Genomic DNA, 22,873 nt, shown 5'->3' with positions numbered 1-22,873 from the left:
AGTTGGACAAGAAATAATGCCAGAGAGACAACCAGAAAGAGAGGAAAAGACAAGTTCTTAGGGAATTAGGTACAGAAGAGTCATGGTTCTGGCCTATTCCTGTAGGACACTACTAGAAGACGCATTGTTTTGGGATATGCTCTGGTGGAGTTGTACGTGTATCACAGCAAGACGTGATCACTGCCTGATCTCATTCAGAGCCAGGCCTGAATGAGAGCGTGATTATCCTGACGCACAGGTGGGCAGATGTGGCAAGCAGAGGCTTTATGCAGAGCCATCAGGAGGAACTTGCTCTCCAACCTGGTCTGTAGATGCAGGGCCAACCTCCTGTTGAAATACTGCCCGGGTCTCCAGCTGCATGTGTTTTGGTGAATTCTTGATCTTTTTCCCAGTGTTACCTTTTTGGCCAGGGTGGAGTTTTCCTGTTCTGAGGGACTCCAGAGTTTCTGCCCAATTTAGCACGGAGAAAATGAACAGCAAACCCTTCATATTGTTATATACATTTTAGATGTGGGCCTCACAGTTTGATCCACAGAGGCTCGAAAGGCTCGTAAACCTGGTAATACATAGTTCCAAGCCTGCATCAAAGAAGTTCACAGCCCTTTTGGGAGAAGCTGTGAGTACTGATGAAAGAGGGAACTTATTGTATATGTAAGAAAACTTCTTTCATGGCTTATGTATTAAGGCAGTCTCTGTGGCCCAGGGAAGATTGGGGCTGCTTTTAATTTACATCCCCCCTCACTTATATTAAGACTTCGTCAGAATAAAAATTAGTCAGATGTTTTCTTAATGACATCATTTTTTTTTTTAATCCTGTTTCATTTTTTCCAGATGAGGCAGTGGAGATTATTAGAAATGAATTGAAACTAAATCTGGAACAGAGACTTTGATTCACTTCTCCCTCCTCCCCGGTAGAAATAAATTGGTCGGCTCTGTGCTCGGCTGCCGTTATTAGAAGCCTTGGCAGAAAGCAGCCCACAGGCTGCAGCCAGGCTCTCCTGACGTCATGGTGAGAGGTGCTGAGCAACAGCTCACCTCGGCACTTTCAGAGGCCGGCGTCAGTCGCCCTGTAAATTGGGTAACAAAATGCCATAACAGCGCAGGTGGGGAAGTTATGAGATCTGAAATAGCAATGCCATCATAAATTTGTCTTCTGGTGCTGTGAAAGAAACCAGGCTGGGTCCCACTGGGGATCCAACTACCTGAAAGAAGTTGTAGCGAGGTGGAGGTCAGCCTCTTAGGTAACAAGAGATAGGACAAGAGTAATGGCCTTAAGTTGAGTCAGGGGACGTTCAGGTTAAATATTAGGAAAAATTTATTCCTTGAAAGAGTGGTGAGGTATTGGCACAGGCTGCCCAGGGTGGTGGAGGAGTCACCGTCCCTGGCACTGTATAAGAACTGTGGCTGTATAAGAACTGGGTGATGTGGTCTGGAGCAGTCACAGATATGGGTTGATGGTTGGACTGGGTCATATTATTGGTCTTTCCAGCCGTAATGATTCTATGGTTCTATTATTCCTCCAGTGGAACCCAGGTCTTGATGTGAGGAGCGCTCATGTTGGCTGCGCATCACCGCAAGGCCATTGCTGAGCTTTGCTTCACTGCCTTCTATTTCACACCAGCAAGCCATGGTGTGCAGTGCTACAGAGGAGTACTTTGAACTATAAATATTTTAAAAGACATTTAATTTACTACACATCAGCAGAAAGTGTTCAAAAAGCCACAAGGTTTACTAATTTATCAGAAAGACAGAGAAACGCACAGAAGATCAAACAAAGACAAACACGCTCATAAACTGCTGAATAGGTCTGCAAAGCTCGTATTACATTTCTGTGTGGTTTTGTTGATATGCAAGCATTATAAATAAATTATAGTGCACCTGAGCTGTTGATAAGGAGGGTGGGACCTGAGGTGCAGGTGGTGTACCTGAACTTCTCAGGCACCAGCACCAGCCCCGTGTCTGAGCGGCTCCACTCCCAGTAGCCTGCTAGTACAGCAAAGTCTAACGCAAAACAGATTTAGCTCTTTCATTTAGCCTGCCTGTTTTGGTGTCTAGCTCAAATTCTCCATTTCTCAGGTCAAGACGTGTAGCTTTTCTCCTCTCCTTGCACCCTCTGTGGTTTGTGTAAGAGGATGGAAGATGTGGCGGGGAGATATCTGTGTGCTTTCTATTCCACCCTTGCCCACCCTATGAAAACCACTCAAGTGCCAAAATGTGCTTCTGCCTTTCTGTTACCTGTTGACTCCCCAGCATTTACTGACTGCTTTCTCAGGTAACACTTTGCCTGGGGAAGATCTGCGGCATTTAGCAGTGGTGGCCCCCAGAAAGCATGCAATAAAACCTCTCCTGAACTTTTGCCCTCTGAACTGTAAGGCCAACCTGTCAAGGAGGTTTGTGCAAGCCCTGATTGACGCGAGTGGGAGGGCTATGTGCCCAGGGCTGCCGAGACAGAGCCATTTATGCGGCCAAGCAGCAAGCTGGAGGCCTTGGATGTCCCTGCATCCTAATTCCTCCCCACACAGGTGCTGGGTTGGCTCCCTGCACACAGGAGCTGCTCTAGCCCCAGACAGCCCCAGCACAAGGCACACCATGCAATGTTTAACCCACTCCTTAACCTCCTATCTTGTGAGTCCAACCAGTAGGGTTGGAGGAAGGACAGACAGCCACAGGTGATTGCATCTCTTTGTTTCCTCTCCAGGCCTCCTCCCCTGAGCGGCAGCCCTGTCATCTCTGACATCTCCCTCATCCGTCTGTCTCCTCACCCTGCCGGGCCTGGTGAATCACCCTTCAGCCCACCGCACCCCTATGTGACGCCCCACATGGAGCACTACCTCCGCTCTGTCCATGGCAGCCCCACGCTCTCCGTCATCTCCGCTGCCAGAGGGCTCAGCCCCGCTGATGGTAAGAGACCTGCCCCACCACATCCTGCCCGTCCCACCATGAACGGGATGCCTACATCGTGCTGTTTGTATTGCAGTGATTTTGTAGCTCACCAGCACTGATGTGCAGCTCAGAGATTTACAGCTGTGAAGGCTCCACAGCTGCTCTCTGAAGTGGGAAAGCTGTCTCCTTTTCTTCTGCATTTTTTTTTCTTCTCTTCCTCCCCTTTAACTACACATTTGTTTTGCATCACTGCGCTGAGAAAGCAGAGCGTGAGAATAGCTATTACCACTAGATCGTATTATAAATATTTTGCTTAAAGTATGTTCCTTTCTGCAGAGCTCTCTGCTCTCTTATGAGCTGCCTCACTCTGATGTCTCTACCAGGAACCTTGCTCCTCTCCAACAGGGTCATGATTGCCTGGGTGCTGCCTGGGATATCTCCCCTTGGCTTCATTTCCTGGGATGTGCAGAGCTCCAAGGCAGAGGAGAGGGCTGTGCTTTTTTCCTCCTTGCTCCTGAGCTGCTTTGCTGAAGCTCTCAGGAGAAGGCGAAGGTGTGTGGAGGTAGTGGTACCCACCCAGTCCAGACAGACCACACCATGGTCAGTGTGGACACCAGGTTCCCTGTATCTGGGACCAGAGGATGAGAATGGCCAAGCAGGGAAAGGGGAAAACACAAAGCTTTCCTGGGAGAGTTCCAGGACCTCTTTTAAGAGGTTTGCTTTTTAATAACTGAGATAGGTCTTCAAATCCTACCATTCATCAGCTCCTGAGCCACCACAGGGACAAACAAGGCACACTAGAATGAAGCAAGACCCTGCTTTACTGTCTGAAACTAGTAAACCATTTTCTGTGGATAAAAAACATTGCTACAGCAATGAGGAGATAGATGAGAAGCCTCCCTCCCTTTCCCAGAATGAGGTCATGATGTAGGGTGCTTCCTCTCCATGGCCTCACCATGATGAGCGCCTGAGTTCCCTGCTGCACTGAGCTGTGAGCGCGTGTGCTCTGCACCATCCTCCCCCATCAAAGCTGGTTTTGTTATTTGCTATGAAAAAGAGGCATTGTGTTTTGGGTTCCTTTTCTTTTCCATTTTTATTTTTTTTAAGGCTGCAGTAAATAAGTTAATGGGGCAAGCGGGTGGGAAGGCAGGTTTGAAAAATTACAGCTGGAAGAAAGTGAGCGTAATTGGCTTTGGCAGCCAAAATGGTTTTATGCTGCCAAACACTAAACCTAGCTCTATGCATTAGACCTTGGCTTTAATTTCCTCACACTGCTATCGGGAACTGTGTTGCATTTGTCTTTCCTCCCTAATAAGCAGAGATGTGGATGCTGACAGGGTTACTGCTGCCGACGGCCAGGCCCTCTCCCCCCTTCCCGGGGCGACGGCTGCGTCCAAACGGGAGGATTATTAAAAGGGGGAACGAGAGATTGTTTATAAATTTGCGGAAATAGAGGAATGCAGAGGCCCCAGCTTAGTTTCTTTTGTCCACAAAAAACACGCCCAAGCACACGTCACAACCACGCTGAGCAGGGCTGTGCAGAGAGGGCTGGTGGGGGCGCGGGGGGAATGCGGCCGCCCACCTCGGCGCCGAGGTCTAACGTCCTCTGGGAACCTTCTCCCCATGTTCTCCTCTTCGCTCTCGGCTTCAGCAGTGGCTCATGAGCATCTGAAGGAGCGAGGCCTCTTCGGGCTGCCCCCACCGCCACCGGGAGCCAACCCAACCGACTACTACCACCAAATGACACTGATGGCCGGCCACCCCAACCCCTACGGGGACATCCTGATGCAGAGCGGCGGAGCAGCCAGCACGGCCCACCTCCATGAGTACCTCAGCCCTGTTGATGGTGAGTAGCAAACCACGCCACCGGAATCTGGGGCATTCAGGTGGGACTGTCCTCCAGGTGGAAGTTGCTGGATGAGGTCACCCTACCCTGCTGAAACCCATAGGCATTACACTGATTGTTGGCTTGAAACATTATTTTGTTCCATACGTTTATATATAGAATATACCTAATTTAAAGCAGATAAGCTGCAGGGCTTTTGGAAGGGCTGCTGCACAGGCAGGAGGTAGCTGATTGTTGCCGTCCCGCTGCCTTGGCCATGGGCAACCACTGTGTGCCCCAGGCTGTGCTCCAGCTCCCACTTCCTATCCCACCATTTGGTCTGGCCAGTGTCTGGGCTGTGGGCTGGTGATGTCCCCTTATTGCCATGTTCAGCACAATCTCCTCTGAGTTTGGGGCCTGTCGGGGTGGCTGTAAAACAAACCCCCCAAGGAGGAAAATTATGTTAACAGGGAGCCACGGTGGGGAGGATTGTGTTCGTATTTTGTGGGAGAAAAAAATTGCTGGAATGCTGTATTTATACTACTATAAGTCATTAGAAACCCAGAAAGTTCTGGCTCATTGCTAAATGAAGAAGTAAAATGATGTTAGGGACAGCAGTGCTGAGTCACCCCCAGCCTGGCCGCTGCCCTGACATGATGGGTAATGTTTATGTGGAAGGCTGTCTGAAGGCTTTTTTCATCTGAGATTTTTAGAGCTGCTAGAAATTTCTTTCCCTTTATGCTATCTCTCATAAGAACTGGGGTTGCACAGATACGGAGATTGGGGATTATTTCTGCTGCAGGAGAGAGAACGCTCAGCTTTCAGCTCCCAGCTTCTGTCTGCTGGGCTGCCTTTGGATTTGCCTGTGGACCATTATAATTTTTGGAGTGGAGTTCTGCATCATTTCATTACCGCTTCAAAGTTTCTGTTGTTGAGCTTTTAAGATGAAAGACTGTGGTCTTGCTGCTTTGTAAAGTGACTGGTTTAGAATGATAAAAGCTGCTCTTGGCTGTTCAGTGATAGCGGCTTTATGGATATTTCTAACTAAAAAAATCCAGTTTCTCGTCTGCAGCTGCTGCCAAAGTTTTACCTGAATAGTCCTTTTCTGTTCCTAGACTGATTAGGAAATTGTGTCCTGGGTTGAATGGGAAAGCACATGCTCCTTGATGCCATCCTGCTTCTAACACCCAAAATATGTTCATAGTTTCTCTTCCATGAAGCAGCTTGTCAGTAAAGTTGCTCGCTGTCTTCCATCTGAGGGGTTAATCTCTGTGGTTATAGCAGATGGGTGCAAATCGGCTCTGCCAAGTTCTCTTTGGGCCCTTGAACAAGACTCCTTCCTCCTTGCCTCCTTATTAGTCCATCTCTGACCAGCAGTGCCTTGCTGAAGCGCCAGATAAACAGCCAGTAAGAGAAGCAAACACAATTGTTTTCATGCTAGCGCAGGCTCAGTACATCAAAATGCCCATCCTCTGAGTTTGCTGAAAATCCATCTTTATCTGAAGTCATCTGAGCTGCTCCCCTGAAGGAAGACTCTCTTCCTTCCTGGCTTCTGAAAATGGCTCTAGAGTAAATCACGTAACAGAGGTCTTGATTTCATGCAGCCATGCTCATAACCGTGACTCTTCAGAAAGCCATAGCTTGCCAGGCATTATTTTGATCTTTCACTAAAGCTTTGTTAATCAGTAACTGGTAAGGTTTTTCTGGACCTTCATGCACTCTGAACGAGATGAAATCTTTCATACATCATAAGGATGTAACATGAAATATGGGAAGGCTACTTTTTAAGAATGTGAGTAGGAGCAACAGCTCAGTACCACATTCTACACATTCAGCTTCACCCATCAGCCCAGAGAGGTTCCTGCTTTGGTTTATCCTCCCTCACTGCCCCTACGCGTGGTGCTGTTGCGGGTACTGGGATCACCTGTGGCCCATTGAGGCATATAAAAGCATGTTGGAAGTCAGAGGAACTTAAAGTCATAAAACCATTAAGATTGGAAAAGACCTCTAAGATCATCTAGTCCAACTATTCATCTACCGCCACTAAACCACATCCCAGGTACCACAACTTAAATACTTCTGTTTCCCATTTTAGCATTTCTTATCATCAAATCTGCATCCTGAGACATCGGGGTGCCTTACATAGGTTGGCATTTTGTTGGTGGGCTTAATGCGTTATCCCCAGTGAACTGTTCTGTCTGATGATGGAGGCTCAATGCCAGCATGAAGAGAGAATTGTGCATTACTAAGAATGTTAAATGAATTGCTATGAAGTTCTGTCTGAAGAGCTGGAATATCCCTCTTTGTTTAGAAAGCTATTTCAAAAATCCAAATCAGTAGGGAGTAAAAAAAATAGTTGAACAGATAATTTAATAAGGCATCCTCTTATGGTTTTTTTCTGAGATGGGAATACGGGTAGCATGCATAAAACCCAGTGAGTCACTGTCCTGCAGCATCTTTCATTGAGAGAGCTCTTTTCTTCCTAGAGTCCTAGAACGTAAGAACTTTATAATCATTATTTTGCTAGTTGCTGAAATGCAGCTACTTCCTGTTAGACCCCATGCAGCACATCTGTGACAACTCTGGCACCTGCAACAGCAAAAGAGCAGATAAGTGTATCAGAATAATAATTAAAAAGCCTGTTCATTGTCACATCACCTCCAAACATCTGCAAGTATGTGGAAGTCCACGATACTGAGCATGATCCTTCTACAGACCTGAGCCCTTCATATTACTCTTATCACACTTCTTGGAGAATCTCTCTTCTCACAGCTGATGCTGTGTGTTTTCACTGCATCAGGTGTGCAAAAAGATCAGAAAAGTAATTGGGCATCAGTGTCAGCTGCAGCCTGTTGCAACTGACCAACTGTCTGTTGAGTGTTTACATGGCGACTGAGCGAGGATGCCCCAGAATTGCATCTCTTAGCAGGTCTTTACTGTGCCACTGCATCAGTAGTCAAACCACTAAAGTAAACCAAACCTAAGTGTTACGCACCAGACTGCTTCAGTCTGCTGGCCAGTGCCAGTGAAAATTAATAACCCTCCAGTTAGCTGTCCTGTTGCATTCTGTCCATCCAAGCAGGGACTCTAAATCCAAGAGCAGAGCTTGACTCCACTCTTAAATCCAGTTGTCAGAAAGCCTGCATTTTCAAATCAAATGTTAACTCCTCTCCAGTGTCACAGCATTCCTGGTGGGACACTTTTAAAACTAACTGGCAGCATCTGCTCACCAGAGCAGATCTCTTTTCTAGACATGGGTGCCATGCAGTGGATTATTCCAGGTAATGGGGTACGGAAGGCACCCATGGGGCAGGAAAGTCTGAATGGAGAGCTCTCATCGTTACCTGCAAACCTTCAGGAAATGCCATTTCCTCTAGACTGACTTGATGCTTGTACTCTTATAGCTCTGTACATCAGAAGATCTGTGAATATTGTACAAAGCAAAGCTGTTTCACCATTGGAGACCCTGCAGAGAAAGAAGACAATATGATCATTGCATATTGCATTAGCTGCTCCAGGAGCAAGATCTAGGTCTTTGGAATAAGGATTCTCATGGCCAGAGAGGGAAGAAGAGTTTATCTTTAAAGCCATCACTTCTGTTAGCCACAGTGTTGGAAGTGTGTTTGGATTGTCCTTACTGATTATGGGAATGGTAAAAAAGTGTCCAGAATCCACCTTATGTCCAGGTGGCACTGTACAGAGACAGTCATTCAAGTCACAGGGGCTGCATAGGCATCTTTGTGCAACCTAGCAAGCTGTAATGGCATTTCATCCCTCTTTGAAGGCAGGGATGGACTCCTGCTCTGATTCTTGCTGGCTAGTGCATGCAGTCACAAATGTCTTGGCTTGATAAAATCAGTTTAATTGGGAAAAGGCTTTGTTGAGCACAGGACAGCCACTGGGACGGCAGCTGGAACAGTCGCCTGGGATGTGGGCAGATGTTCAAGCAGGACTTCGTTCCCCCAAGTCAAACAGTGATTCAGCCTACGCTGTCTTCCATCAGTCACTGTTGTTGGAACCTTTCTACTACAAGCAAATGACTTAATAGTCATCAGGGTAAGGAGCTGGGCTGGCAGTGCAGTCAGGCGGTCACTGCAGTTAGCAGTGTGAGAGGTGGGTTCAGGACTCCCCTCCAACAGATTCACACAATGTGACTGCTCCATCCGGAGGTTTGGAGCCTGACGGTGACCTGGGAAAAGTGCCTTGTGTGGCCGAGGGCCCAGCACACGGGATTTGCAGGCTGAGCCTTCTGCATCGCAGATGCCATCTCAACCCAGCCAGCTGCCGGCTACTCGGGCAGACGGCCCGCCCTGCGGTCGCTTCCTTAACCACTCTGAGAGATCTTTTTTTGTTGTTTTCTTTGTCCCAGCACAGAATGGAAACTTGCTGAAGTCTCAGAAAAGGTTCAGAGAATGTGAAACGTTTTCCCACCCAGTTCTAGCCAGTGATCCTGTTTTCCTCCCTAGAAAAATATGTGCAGAAGAGAGGAAAAAGTCCCAGAGCATCCCATAAGCACTCTGTCTGGAGTTCTGCTGCACTCTGGTTTCTAAAGAATTCAATTTACATATGCAAGTTGGGTCGTCTAAACAGTTACCTTGTGGATTGGGAGTAGAAGAATGCAGCCTTGTCTTTCAGCGAGGATTTGAGGGAAGCATTAGTATTCCTTGAACTGTGAAGCTGATCAGGCCCTGGGGAGGGCAGAAAGGAGGGTCCCAGGACAGCATCTGGTGCCAGAACAAATGTCCAGCATCTGCTGCAGTCTGAGTGAGACGTGTGCTGCCGCTGCCCAAGGGGAGAGGGGAATAAGGAACTGGCTGTGCACAGAGCGTTAGTCGCTTCTTGCTGCTGTCTGTTGATGAAAGGACCATCCGTGGATTTACTCTCATGATGGGAGGAGGAGGTATTTCTGAATTCTTTGGGTGGACTAGGGCTCGGGCAGGGAAGCGGTGGCCATGGTTGTGTTTTAGCAAGGAATTGGTGAGCATTTGCAGCCCATGTGCTTTGTGGGCTCAGCCACTTGGAAGGAAATTTCCCCAGTGTCCTTCTCTGATCAACACCACGTGTTGCTGTAGTGTCCTTTGGATGGCCCACAGCCCTCATGAATGCTCCCAACCACATGAGGCTGCCCCTCGTGTGAAAATGTGAGGTGTGCCCTATGGCTTGTCACTGGTCCCCTGTGATTTACCCTGTGTCACTGGGTAAATCAAAATTTGGGAAGAAAATCAGTTTCTGACTAATTTGTGAATGTGATAATTCACAGACCCAGTACCAAGTGTGGGCTGTGGCCCATAACTTCCTTCTGAGCCTTGGTGAGAAAAACTGGCATTCAGGGGAAAGCAACTGAAGGTTAAAAGGTCTCTGAGATGGAGAGGCACAGAAAAGTTTGTTTTAATTGTGGAAATTCTGGCAGATTAATGAACTTTTAAATCATTCCTTATTTTCGTTTCAACTTCTGAAACAAAGCTTCTGAACAAACCTTCTTTCAGAACAACAGCAGCCAAATTCATATTTTTGTTTGTTTGCTTCAAGAGTGGTGAAGGGGTGCTCTGACCACCCTGGTGCTAAACACTCTGAGGCACTCTGTCTCCATCCCTCCGTCTGAAAATTCTCCTTCTCTGTGCATTCACTGCTGGAAAAGTTTTGTGCAGTTTTTCCTTTGAAACATCACTGGATCTCAGATAGTACAGGATTTTGCTCATGTATTCAAATGACTGTCTGTCAGCTCACTCTGAGCAGCTTGTCTGTGAGTGCAGCTCCCTTAACATTTGTCTTTGCTGCTGCCTGTTTCCACTTGATGTTCATGTTTCATGTCCTCAGATCAGGAGAGTAGGCCAATTTTATTAAGAATGATCCTAGTGCTGTTAATCTGCTTTGGAGTAATAATTGTGAAAAGATTCCCCTTTTTAACACAGTCATGAGTGCTTCCCTGTGTGGTTCAGTTCCTTTTACGTTTCACAGATGCTTCTCTTCCTGGGTGCATCTATTGAGAGGAGACGAATTGTTCATCTGTAGCACGATTTTAGGTCACAGGTTTTTTTCTCTGAAAACTTGCAAGATCTCAGAGGCTTTTATGTAAAGCGTGAACCCAACCTACTGGATCTACTGTCAAACATTCTGTATAGCCCAACAGTGCTTGCAGGAGCAAAATGAGAGCAGACACTAATACAATGGATATTACTGGTTTGGGGCAGGAGAAGTTCCAGGCCAGCTTGCCAATCTGACAGCTTTCAGCAGAGCTTTACATGGGGAAAGAAGGACTTTGCCTGTGTGCAGCCAGGAGGGTGCCCATGCTGGTTGCACCAGTGAAAGCAGGGATTCTGTTGGATGTCAGGACTTCTTCCCTCTGCAAATTAACAGTGACCAATGGCTGAACCAGCACTGTGGACATAAATCATTGGAAGGAGCAGCGAGAAATGAGTACAAGGCTTTTCTTTCTATTTAGTAATTTATCAAGGGAAGTGGCACATTAATAAACAGATCTCCCTTGAGGTGTGGGAGTAACAGAGATAAATATGACTGTCAAATCTGGCCTGCTTCCTTCTGTTAGAGAAGGAGAAGACTGTGGGAATGCAAATGCAGAAAGCAATAACTATATCTGGAAAGATGCATATTATTTGTAGGACAGAAACATTGACAACTCAGCCGAGATGGAGCCCCATTGCATTTGGTAGATGCAACAGATAGGAAATAAAGCACAAACCCTATCTAAAGGAGTTCATCTGAATGTATGGCGCCGGGAAATAGGGATGCAGAAAGATGGAGCAATCTGCCCATGGAGATGTAGCTGGGGAGGGCTGGGAACAGCACCCAGGTCGTCCAGGGTATGTAATGAATGAGGATACCTTATTGCCAAGAGAATAAATTAATGAGTTCTCATCAGTGATAGTAAATGCATTATTATGTTGTGGACAAAGTACTGTTTTCACCTTTACAACTTGGACCCAAGCAACCCTTGTGGTTGTTGTTCTGGGGCCCTGTCAGAGCCTGCATTTCATGGACAAAGTGTGAAATTTGGGTATTCTCCAATCCCAGTCTTTACAAAGGAACTTTGTTTACTCATTTTGGTTTTGCTTCCATAGCACCTCAGCACAGTGGTGTCTGCTTTTCCAGCTCCTGAGGGAAGCACCACTCACTGTGTCAGAACGGGGCAGGGCAGGGCTGGCCACAAGCATTCAGAAAGTTTGAGTCTGGTCCCACCAGATCGTGGGACAGCCTTAACAGTCAGGAGGTTATAGATTACCGTGTGCTCTTTGTGTTTGCTACCTGGTCCTTTAATTGAGTTTCCAAGCTTCTTCCCCACCCCTTGAGGCTGCAAAGCTGCAGTGAAGGAATCGCAGCCGGCAACTCTTGAAGCTTCCCAGGTGTAGGACAGAAGTCACAAGAGTGCTTGGTCCAACTTAACCTTATATTTCCAGAGTAACCTCATGCAAATCACTTACCGTGTGCAGAGAGGGACATTATGAGTAGCAGGGAAGCAGTGGCACTAAACCCTGGGCACAGCAAGGATGGAGCTACTTGGGTAAATGAGTCACTCACTCATTCCAAGTTCCAGGAGATTGAAGCCCATCCACTGGTCTCAGGAAAATGTTGACAAAAACTTTTGTGAGCCAGTACAAATCAAGGAACACCTTGTTCTTACTGCCAGGTTGTATTTTACCACCTTGTATGTCCCATTCACTCCTCTCATACCAGCACTTGTGTGCAGGGCAGAAAAATTTGTGCTCTTGCAAAGTGCCAGCTTTGTATTTGGTGAGATGCAACTGAAATCTGTCCCTCTGACTGTCTAAAGGAAAATAGTTTTCATTGCCTGTCTGGGCGAGTTACTGCTTCCTTCACAGCCTTTAAAAGGATGTAGCCACAGCAAGCCTGAATGGCAACTTCCCAGGAGACTACCACTGGAAAAAACAGGTAGTAACGCAGCACTGTGCTCACTTGAGTGGATTACCACTGGACCCTGTAGCATATTTCACCCTTAAAAGTCATTTTTAAATAATAGTCAACTCTTGGAAGCAGCTCTCCTTGCTTTGGAGGAACAAGCCCATCCAGGCAGGGCTGAGGCTTGGCGGCTTGGCCAGGCATTGGAGCCCATACCTGGTTATCGGGAGCTGCTGTGATGTTGCCCAGCCCCGGCTCCCATCTGCACCACCCTGTGACTTGCAGGTCGTTTAGTCTTGGGCAGAGCTTCCTCAGGATGAAGTCAGTTGTTCCAGTTAGCAATACCGAAACGCTGGGGGAGGCCAAATTAGTACAGTAGTAACTCACTGTGTGTTGCAGATCCACAAATGGGACTGGCAGGGTTGGAAGTGACTTCATGCCTGAATGATTGACAATTGCTAATAGGGTCCAGGCCCTGGCAGATCTCCTTGGAGGAGGAGAGCTTGAACTTTTGTGCCTGAGCTGCCAAATTGGTTTTCTTAAAACTCCTAATTTACTTGTGAGGCTCCCAGAGTCTCTCACCCTGTGTTAATTGGATGGTCAGCATTGTGCTCACTTTCATTCCTGCTCCCTCTGCGCACCACTGCATGCATCACATCCAAGGGCTGCCTGGGTTCTGACGTGGTTCCGCTGGCCTCTGTTCTTCACTGAGTCAATGGGGTGGCTGTGCTCATAGAAATCCTTTGGGACCTTTTCCCTTTTAATTTCAAGTTAATTTAGTACCAATGAAAAACGATGACTGACAGGCTTCTGTTTACCCTCTGAGGAGGACACAGCATGCCGTGCTGCCTGCCCCATGTCACTCAGCACTGAGCAGAGGGGAAGCCTCAGCTGCTGCCTGCTCTGCTTCTTGTACATCCCACAGCAGTCCTGAGCCAGCAGGTCTCAGCTCCTGCTCGTTGCCCTTCCTAAACACCCCTCTGTTCCCAGCACACTGATGACCACACCAGCGGTGGGCTGAGCTGGCCATTTGCATCTCCAAGTGATGGTGAGAGTGTGCTGGGAGGTCCCCCCACACCTCCTGAAACCCATCCTCAGCCACCAGGCATCTCCTTCCCCTCACCTGGCTGAAGGAAGGAGCAGCCTGCTGGTTTTGGCTGACAAAGTCTGTGCTTCATTCGCCCCTCCTCTCTCTTTTCTGCAGTGTCCCGGTTTTCAAGCCCACGGGTGACTCCGAGATTAAGCCGAAAACGAGCCCTGTCAATCTCCCCACTGTCTGATGCCAGCATTGATCTGCAGACGATGATCAGGACCTCCCCAAACTCCCTTGTGGCATATATTAACAACTCCAGAAGCAGCTCAGCAGCAAGTGGCTCCTATGGCCATTTATCTGCTGGGACAATAAGGTAATGCTTTGGGGGCAGAGCTATCTAACTGTGTAACCACCCTCAAAAGGACGAAGGGTGTCCTCTGACAAGGGAGATTCATTGTGCCCTTCCAGTACTTGAAGAGAGATTATAAACAGGAGGGGGACTGACTTTTTCACAGTGTAATAGTGATAGAATGGAAGGAATGGCTTTAAACTAGAGGGGAGATTTAGGTTAGATGTCAGGAAGAAATTCTTTGGTCAGAAGGCAGGGAGTCACTGGAGGAGTCTGCCCCATCTCTGGAGGTGCTGAAGGCCAGATGGGATGGGCTCTGGGCAGCCTGAGCTGGTGTGGGGCAACCAGCCCACGGCAGGGGGTTGGCATTGGGCAGATGTTACAATCCCTTCCAACCCAAATCATTCCATGATTCTGCGAGACCCTCTGTTTGGAGAAATTGCCCCCAAAGTATTCTCAAAATTATTGGCCCACGTTCTTAAACAAATGTTGCCTGGGTGGATTTAAGAGCCTGATTCTAAAAACATATCTGAAAAAAAATCTAAGCCCTTGAGTAAAGTTTTGCTCAAATCTTAATTAAAAAGCACTTACGCTAGGCAGCTTACTGTTGTCAATTCCTGCCGTGATTGCTTAACCCAAGTTTCACAATGTTGTTATTCTTTTTATTACTTAACTGTTAAATATGCTAGTTCTAATTAACATTGTTGTTGCAAAGCAAGGGTTTATAAAGATCCTGTGCTTTTAAACTTGTAGGGGAACACTGCCATTAGTAACCGTTACATTAATTTTATCAGTTACTTTATCTGACTGTCATTTAGAAATTGTAGAATGTAACATACTGCTAGCTTAGAAAAACAGTGATAGTCATTTTTGGACTTTGCTGTAACACAACAGTGCTGTGCAGCAGCCTGCCATCACACCTCATTTACTGCAGCACGCATTTGACTCCTAGAGCTCTATAACACTGCAGTGATTTTTGCCCATTATTCTTGTGGTCAAGTTGTCATTAACTAGTTTGGAAGAGAAATACTAATTGTGTGATCACCAGCAGTGCATATTTTCTCTAAAAACAAAACTGGAAATGAAGTCTGTTGCTAAGTCATTGCTAATTATGACCCTGTTCCCTGAGCACTTGCACCAGGGATAGTTTTAGTGACATGAGAAAAAGTACCATGAGGGGTGAGGACTCAGGGCAGCTGTATTTTAAAGTTGCCAAATAATTGATTTGGGGCTGAGAGTCTACACTTTGTGCATCCCTCACCTGGAGTAAAGGGAGCAGAGGATACTCACTGCACCTCCCGTGTTCCTCCATCTCTATCAACAGAATCGTAGAATCATAGAATCATTTGAGTTGGAGGGATCTTTAAAGGTCGTCTGGTCCAGCTCCCTGCAATGAACACCTACATTTTGATCAGGGAATGTCTCCAAGGACAGGGCATCCACCACAGATGCATCCCTGGGGTATGAAACCCTTGTTTCCAGAAGCAGAGCTTCATTTTTAATGCCTCTGTCTGCTGCACCTTGGCTCCAGCCTGTTGCCTCTACCTAGCCCCAGGGAGTTGGTGGGGTTTCTGATCACTGCTGACCTAGATTGGGGCTGAACCAGTGACCTACATATAAAGGGTGACATACTTCAGCAATCCCCTGAGCCAGCATGTCCCTCACCTGAGTGCAAAGTAAACTACGTGTTCTGGACTATGCTAAATGGCTTGTGATTCACCCTGGCTGTGATCTCTGCCAGGTGAGCCAGGTGATGCTGGGGTTTCACAGCCCAGGCGGCTTAACCCTGAGCTTGCAAGCCTGCAGAATAGAATTGGGAAAAGCTGAGGGACATGGGGCTGCAAAGCCAGATGTGTTCTGAGTTCCCTGCCAAGGGCTTTGGCTGTTTTTAAACATAAGAAGCAAAGGAATTACGGTCAGTCTGATACATGGGCCAGAAAGTTTGCTGAGGTTCACACGAGACAAAGCTTGTTTTTGCAGCAAAGCACAATAGCAAAGCTTATTGTTGCATTGAAGCATCTACCTGTGACACTGCATCCTCTAAGATGTCCTGGCCAAACTCAGTCAGTCACTAGCCAAAGTGCTAAACGCTGTTTGGAATAATTCCTCATCGTTTCTTCTCCTCCCTCCACTGCAGCCCTGCATTCAGCTTCCCCCACCCCATCAACCCTGTGACGTACCAGCAGATCCTGACCCAGCAGCGAGGTCTGAGCTCGGCTTTCGGGCACACTCCTCCCCTCATCCAGCCGTCTCCCACCTTTCCCCCTCGGCAGCACATGGCCGTCATCTCCGTCAACCCACCTCCAGCACAGATCAGCAGCAACAGCAACTGCATCTCCGACTCCAGTCAGGTAGGGGTGGCTCTCACCTTCCAGCACTCTTTATTCCTACTGACAAAGCATTTCTGGACTTGTCACAGTCAGATTCTTCACCCACCCCCCTACTTGAACACCCACACACTCACATACCAGTGCAGGAGCCAATGGCCTTGATCCAGCGAAGCACTGAACGTGACACACAGGGCCATCTCAGGCAGCAATTCTCCTTGAGCACCTGTCACATGCTGCTGAAATCAGTGGGATTTGGCACATGCTGAAGTGTTTTGCCACATAAGCACATGAATGCTGTGAATCAAGCTTTGTTGGTCTTTCACCTGTCCCTCCTTCCTTTTTTTCTACTGATGTGGATCATGCAGATAGTTTTAAAGCACGACTCCTTCCCTCACAAGCAGGTAAGTGCATCCTGTGTAGGACCTCTCACCATTTTAGATATTGTTCCCTTTTTTCAGTTGTCACTTTCTCTCTCGTGTCTCTGCTGTTGATTTTAAATTTTACAGAATCAAAGGCCACATTTTGAGAATTAGGAATGCTGCAGTGTATATGAAGTCATACACCTCACCTGGTCCATACCGATATCTGTGCACTCACACACACGTCTCTGTGTGCACATGTCCTCCCTACACACATATGCAGTGAATATGCGTAGCACATTTTTTAACATTTTTTTTTCTCCTTTTCATTCCTTTGAAGTTTAAACTGCAATTGCTTTTCTCCCCAGAGATTTACTTCACCTCATTTCACACCCATTTCAAATTGTTGTTTTAGTTGCACTATACTGAACTTCTTAGACTGGTTTATTGTTTTAGGATTTCTTATGGCTGCTGAACTGCAAACTCTGTTTGTTATTGAAGGTTATTTGATTGATTGGTTTTGTTTTCTTCTCACAAACCGGCTACCAAAATAATGTGGCTGATAGGAGTTATGCCTCTGTTTAATAACTTGCATGACCAATCTTGAGCAATTAGCAAGAGTAGTGTATTTAAAATGTTAATGTTCCAATTTTATGAACATACAATGGGATTTTTTTTCTCATGAAGTTGTTTTCATTTTTTAAGAGCTTAGCAAAATATACACTCTGCCTTTCATGCACCCGGCATGAAGGAGCCCTCACATGTAACCAGAGGCCCCCACTCTTCCTGGGAATTCATTTTCTCAACAAGTCATTTCATCACATTGAGAAATAAAATCATGACTTGGGTGGGTCTTACATAACATTTTCATGGATCTGACAGGGATTGCATCGTTCTGAAAGAGCCAGGCTTGTTGATGAGCTTGCAGAAGCTGATGGTGCCCTTTTATTTTCCCCTCTCTCTGCCTTGCAGAACCCACACAGGCTAGTTTTCACATGAAGCCCATGGCAGCAGGGCAGCATGCCATTGTCCCCATCCACTCTTGACGTTCAACTTTGATTTTTTAGTTAACTTTGAACAACGCTGTGGCTGCACTGAGTCTCTCATCCCAAACCCTGTACCACATCTTGCCTGGTTTTCCTTCCTAGAGCAAGCAGAGCAGCGAGTCAGCCGTGAGCAGCACCGTCAATCCTGTAATTAACAAGCGCACCAAAGTCAAGACCGAAGTCGAGGGCTTGCCCCCAGTGTCCCCAACCACGCAGGTAACCTCCTTGGTGCGAGACGTGTTGGGGCCCGAGGCAGCAATGCTGCTGGGTCTTCTTGCCTCTGGGAACGATGCTGTTGGCATGTTTTGATGCAGTGACTGAGTGAAGCATTCAGTGGGTGCTTAGGACTCAGCATGCAGCTGCTGTGGTTGGATGCAGACAGAGGAGGGAGGGAATATCTGAAGCATGATAACTTTAAAAAATAGCATTGGAGTTTTCTGTGCTGCAAAGCAAGCAGTATTGGTGTTTCAGAGCAAACATAGATTACAGGGGATTCTTGCATGTAGGTAGAAAGCTTGCGAAAAAAAGGACTCCTTGATTCAACAAGGAATTGCTCCTAGCAACATCCTTTACACCAGTGTCACATTTGACACCAAGAAGGGTCCAAAGCCCCTTGCTTTTTTCCCAGAGCTCTGTGATTGCAAACTGTTTAATGGCTGACAGTATCCATCTGACCATCCTTTATCACAACTGTAAACTATCAGGAGTGCTCTGGGCACTTCATTTTCATGAAATATTAGGCCATGTTATTGTCAAGCGAATGGAAGAGTTGATGACAAATTTCTCCTCCTGCCCTGGTTCAGGAGCAGGTCTCAGCATGATGCATGGGGACAGCAATGTGTGCAGTCATCAGGGGGCTGGTAAAATTGATGAAGATAGCATATCAGGGAAAGATAAACATGCTGTAGTCAGCACGATTAGGGCAAAGAGGCATCTCTCTGGAGCTTTGAGTTTAGGAGCGCATCCACACACTGCTGGAAAAGCACATGCCCCAAAAAACCAATCTGGCCAACACCTAGGCTAATAGACAACATGTTTCTTTCCTGCAGCAAATGAAAAAAGATTTGAAAGCCGTCACCAGCTTTCTAAAGCATCTGTAGCAGAGGAGCTGTGGGACAGACAGCTACTTCCTTGATGGCTGTCGTTGACAGCAAGGAGTGCCTGTAAAGCACCAGCCTTCTCTCCCTGCAGCTCTGCCCCAGTGCTTCATCCACTGAGTCCCACGTGAAATAAGCACTGCAAGAAGGGAGGGAATTGTTTAAAGTGGTGCACAGAGGCTTGATTAGAAGAACAAGGTGAAATTAAGAGAAAGAAAATGTGTTCTGGTTATCTAATGGTTCCTAATGAGGAAATGTGTGGAGTAATAGCCCAAGGGAAATGTAGGTTTCACATCTTGCAGCATTTCAGTATTGACTGAGAGATTATTGGAAAACGCCTTGTGAGAGACAGTCCATTCCTGGCAGGGAGATCAGGTTAGAAGATTGAATGTCACGGGTGTCTCCTTTTAAGCTGGTCTAAGCAACAACCAGCTTTTGAAATTTGGGGATTTCCATTCTGCAGGAGACTCTGCTGAAAACCTGATTACTGAGGAACAGCCATCCCAAAAAAAGCATCCATATGTGTGTTTTGTTTTGGAAATGCTGCATTAGAAAAACCTCATATGAGTTGTGGTTCGGGTGTCTAAACTCCTTGTCCAGACAGTATCTCCCATGCTGGTGTGTGCTATAAAAAATGTGATCCAGACAAGATCCATGGAACACAGTGAAGCATCAGGCAAGACAGATCTGAGTTATTGTGCTCTTATGATACCACAGTAGCTCCAATGCAGGCTCAGATTAATGTTGAACTAGCCAGACATGAAACGTGTCAATCCTCTTCAACAAATTAAAAAGGTTTCTGTTCAGTTTTTTCAGCAGAAAGTAGAAACTTTTTGGCAAAATGATATTTTTAGGAAAAAATTTCACTTTTTCAGAGACAGCTTTTTGTGGAAAGAAACATCTCAATAAAAGTATTGTTCACAGCTCAACCAAATAGAGCTGCTGGAAAAAGAAAGTTTGAACTCTCTGAGACTATTGCTCAGATATACTTTAAATTTCTAGAAATCTTTCTGTGAATTTCTACAGTTTCCTTTCCCAGGAGCTACCTTGCAATACATATATATATACACACACGCATATATATATATACATATATATATATATGTATTTAGATGAAGAGCTAATTAAAACAAATCTCTTCCTTTCCATATCTAAACCATTGAACTGAAAAGTCACAGCTGGCATGTATGTCATGAGCTAGTTAATGAAAATGGTTGAACTCTCATACAGCAGATCTTACTTTCCAAGCCATAGAATGCCGTTAAGTCATTAATCATCGCAGCCTCTCGGTAGGCTTTGCAAAAATGTTGATGGAGAAGGAGATGGCAGCCAAATAGGTCCGGACCATCTGCGCAGGTCAGAGACAATTTGAGATGGGTGGCCAAATACTTATGGGGCCAAGCGGAGCATCAGATCACAACAAACAATGTCTGATGGAGTCAGTCACCCCAGGTGCTCCTGTGCCCTAGAGGTGGGATGATCTGTGCTGGGCAGAGGTAGTAATTGGGAGGAAAGGGAATGAAGGGGATCAAAACCAACAGGGTTTGTTTTGCATTGCTAAATTCCAGAGTCAACACTGGCTGCTGGTTGCCTTGTCTGTAGTGCAAGTAGCTGTGGCTCACACTGTGTGACTGTTGTCCCTCTGACTTGTAGTAATTTGCATTCATGTTCTGTGTTACACTGTTACGTAGGTGTCGATGTTTTAATCCTTGCAGCAGCCATATAAAATATCTTCTGTGATTCATTTAGCTCTGAGGAGTTGGGTAGACAGAGAGGTTGAGGAGAGAGCTCACAGTGTGCCTAGGATTAGATTAACTCATTTATGAAGACTCCATACTGGAGCCAGAGCCCCTGGATCTCTGTTCTGCAATCCACTCATCACGGGGTCTTGCTCAAGATTCTTACATTTGCCAGTCCCAGAAAGTTCTGAAGGCTCAACACTTTTTCCCTGTGGAGTGTTCTGCTGCCATAAATTTTTGGGTAACAGTTAAGCATCATTTTCTGATCTACTGAAAGATAAAATATATGCCTCTCCGCAGCCCATGTCAGGTGAGACTGGTAACTATAAACTTCGGCTACTTTCTTCATGCTTGTATTTCCCTCACCTCCACAGATCAGAAGTGTTGCAAAGGACAAAAACAAACATCAAAAGCTTTTTCCTTTCTCCAGCCTTTCCTGCAGCTGCTCCTGACCTGACTGGAGCCAGCACCACTGCAACCATGGCTTTGAGGTGTTTTGTGTATTGTCATTAACTCTGATCCATTTCTGCCAAAACTCTGTAACTCATTATTTCTCTGTAATCAAGGATGCTGTGTTGCTACAATGAGCTCACCTTAGTGATCAGTTGGTACCTGCCCTGTAATCTATGAGTGACAGAGGAATTCAGATGAAAGAAGTTCACCTTATACAATACACTGTTGTGTCTTGCAGGAGCATCTGACAGACCTGAAAGAAGATCTAGATAAGGATGAATGTAAACAGGAGCCTGAGGTTATTTATGAGACGAACTGTCACTGGGAAGGGTGCACAAAGGAATATGACACTCAAGAGCAGCTCGTCCATGTGAGTAATGGCTGGGAGGAAACTCCAGTGATAAATTTGGGTTTCTGTGCACTTGTCCTCATTTTTTATCACTAGCTGCTGTACAGCCAGAGCCCACTCTGGGAGCTACTAAAGGTGCAAATCAGAGATACGATGTGTAAACACTGCCAAAGCAGGTTGCTGCTCCCTGAGGAGTTTAGCTGCAAGAAGCGCCTCATAGATTATTTGATGTTGCTCTCTCCCCAGCTGCTGAGGCTGCAGTTTTGGTCTCCCTCGTGCACAGTGTAGTAAAAGAAGATCCATGCATAGGACCTGATCAGAAAATGGGGAGAAGGACTGAGTCCTCTCAGGCTGTATTCACTGAGTCTCCTTGTACAGCTACACTAGTGTGCCAGGATGATCTATACCATCCACAGACCTTGGCCAGTGGCACAAGCTGTGGGGCTGTGTCACTTAGGGACTCTTGACATGCCCAGCTCATTCCTCTCACCTTCCTGCCCATAAGCAGAAATAGAGCACTTCCAGAGTGTGGAGACATGCTACAGTGTCTCCCTCAGGGTCTGAAATAAAGGAAGTGGGCTGATTTTTTAAAAATTGGGAAATAAGGCTTCAGTAATCACAGTGATATCCCCAAACTAATGTCAAAGCTGCTCACTGAAGGATCTCCAAACCAAGTCATTTGAACCAAATTTTCAGTTCTAATTAATTCCAAGAACCTTTTGTGTGCTTTGCTTCGTGTGGGAATCCACTGTTTGGTTTTTCTTTGGCTTCTGACAAATTCCTCAAACTCCAAGCAAGTCCCTAAGAAATCTGTGTCTGAGCCCCATCCTGCCCTCAGCCCAGCAACCTCCCAGTCCTCATTTGGGCCTGTGGTGTGAGCCCTGCTTGTTGGACACTAGCCCGAGCCTGCTGGGAATTCATCAGCCTCAGCAACCATGCTGCAACCCTTTTTTGTAGGTCTTCATTATTCTGTAGTCATGTTTAGATGCCACCAAGTAAGAATTAGTCTCTATCCCTCAAGTTCTGCACACAGATGTAACCTTAGCTCAGAGAGACTGTGCTCCAAATGATCATTTGGGGCATCTACTCTTCTTTAACCTAAGGCTAAACACCTGCCCAACCAACCAGATGTCACCCATTCAGAACAACAAGTCCTTGAGGACAGACAGATCTGGAAATTGTTTTCAAGGGCCAAATGAGCAATATGTGTTTCTGTTTAATGGATTGCACATTGTGTCTCAGGGTGGTGCTTTACTGTAGTTAAACCACAAGGGCCATGTCGGATGGGCTGGTCTCACTTTTGTCCAGCAGTATTTGTGTACTTCCCTCTCAAACGTAAGAAAAACCCTTTAACTCTGCCCAGTGCAGGGCAGATCCAGGCAGCTCAGCACAATTTATTTCCAGAGAAAAGCCAAAGAAAAATATTTGACAGAATGTCCAAGATTTTCCTAAATTTGGATGGTTATAAAAATGGATACTTCTGTGCTGTGATTACTAGCAATGTGGGGTTGTGGATTTGGGATGCCCAAAATACA

The 22,873-nt window shown here is 46.4% G+C and overlaps 1 protein-coding gene and 1 long non-coding RNA gene across 14 annotated transcripts in view; one reads left to right on the top strand and one right to left on the bottom strand.

Moving 5' to 3' along the window:
- The window catches only part of GLI2 (GLI family zinc finger 2), a 388,026-nt gene that overhangs the window by 347,469 nt on the left and 17,684 nt on the right, over nucleotides 1–22,873 (top strand). For 11 of the 13 annotated variants that reach the window (XM_090143691.1, XM_090143690.1, XM_090143692.1 and 8 more), the window contains 6 exons: nucleotides 2,699–2,901; nucleotides 4,535–4,729; nucleotides 13,788–13,989; nucleotides 16,103–16,316; nucleotides 17,803–17,916; nucleotides 21,228–21,359. In XM_090143691.1, the coding sequence (XP_089999817.1) occupies nucleotides 2,699–2,901; nucleotides 4,535–4,729; nucleotides 13,788–13,989; nucleotides 16,103–16,316; nucleotides 17,803–17,916; nucleotides 21,228–21,359 (1,060 nt within the window). The remainder of the gene's footprint in view (nucleotides 1–2,698; nucleotides 2,902–4,534; nucleotides 4,730–13,787; nucleotides 13,990–16,102; nucleotides 16,317–17,802; nucleotides 17,917–21,227; nucleotides 21,360–22,873) is intronic. The other 2 variants (XM_090143697.1, XM_031590618.2) reach the window with 2 other exon arrangements.
- On the bottom strand, nucleotides 7,062–15,475 carry LOC116227361 (uncharacterized). Its single transcript, XR_004166547.2, has 3 exons — nucleotides 15,227–15,475; nucleotides 8,053–8,174; nucleotides 7,062–7,297 (listed from the first exon to the last, which is right to left on the bottom strand). It is a non-coding gene; the product is annotated as an uncharacterized LOC116227361 (long non-coding RNA).

The sequence above is a fragment of the Phasianus colchicus genome, chromosome 7, assembly GCF_987193195.1.
Source record: "Phasianus colchicus chromosome 7, bPhaCol1.hap1.1, whole genome shotgun sequence".
Classification (NCBI taxonomy): domain Eukaryota; kingdom Metazoa; phylum Chordata; class Aves; order Galliformes; family Phasianidae; genus Phasianus; species Phasianus colchicus.
Note: the sequence above shows the minus strand (reverse complement) of the source record. Positions and strands in the feature narration are given on the sequence as shown.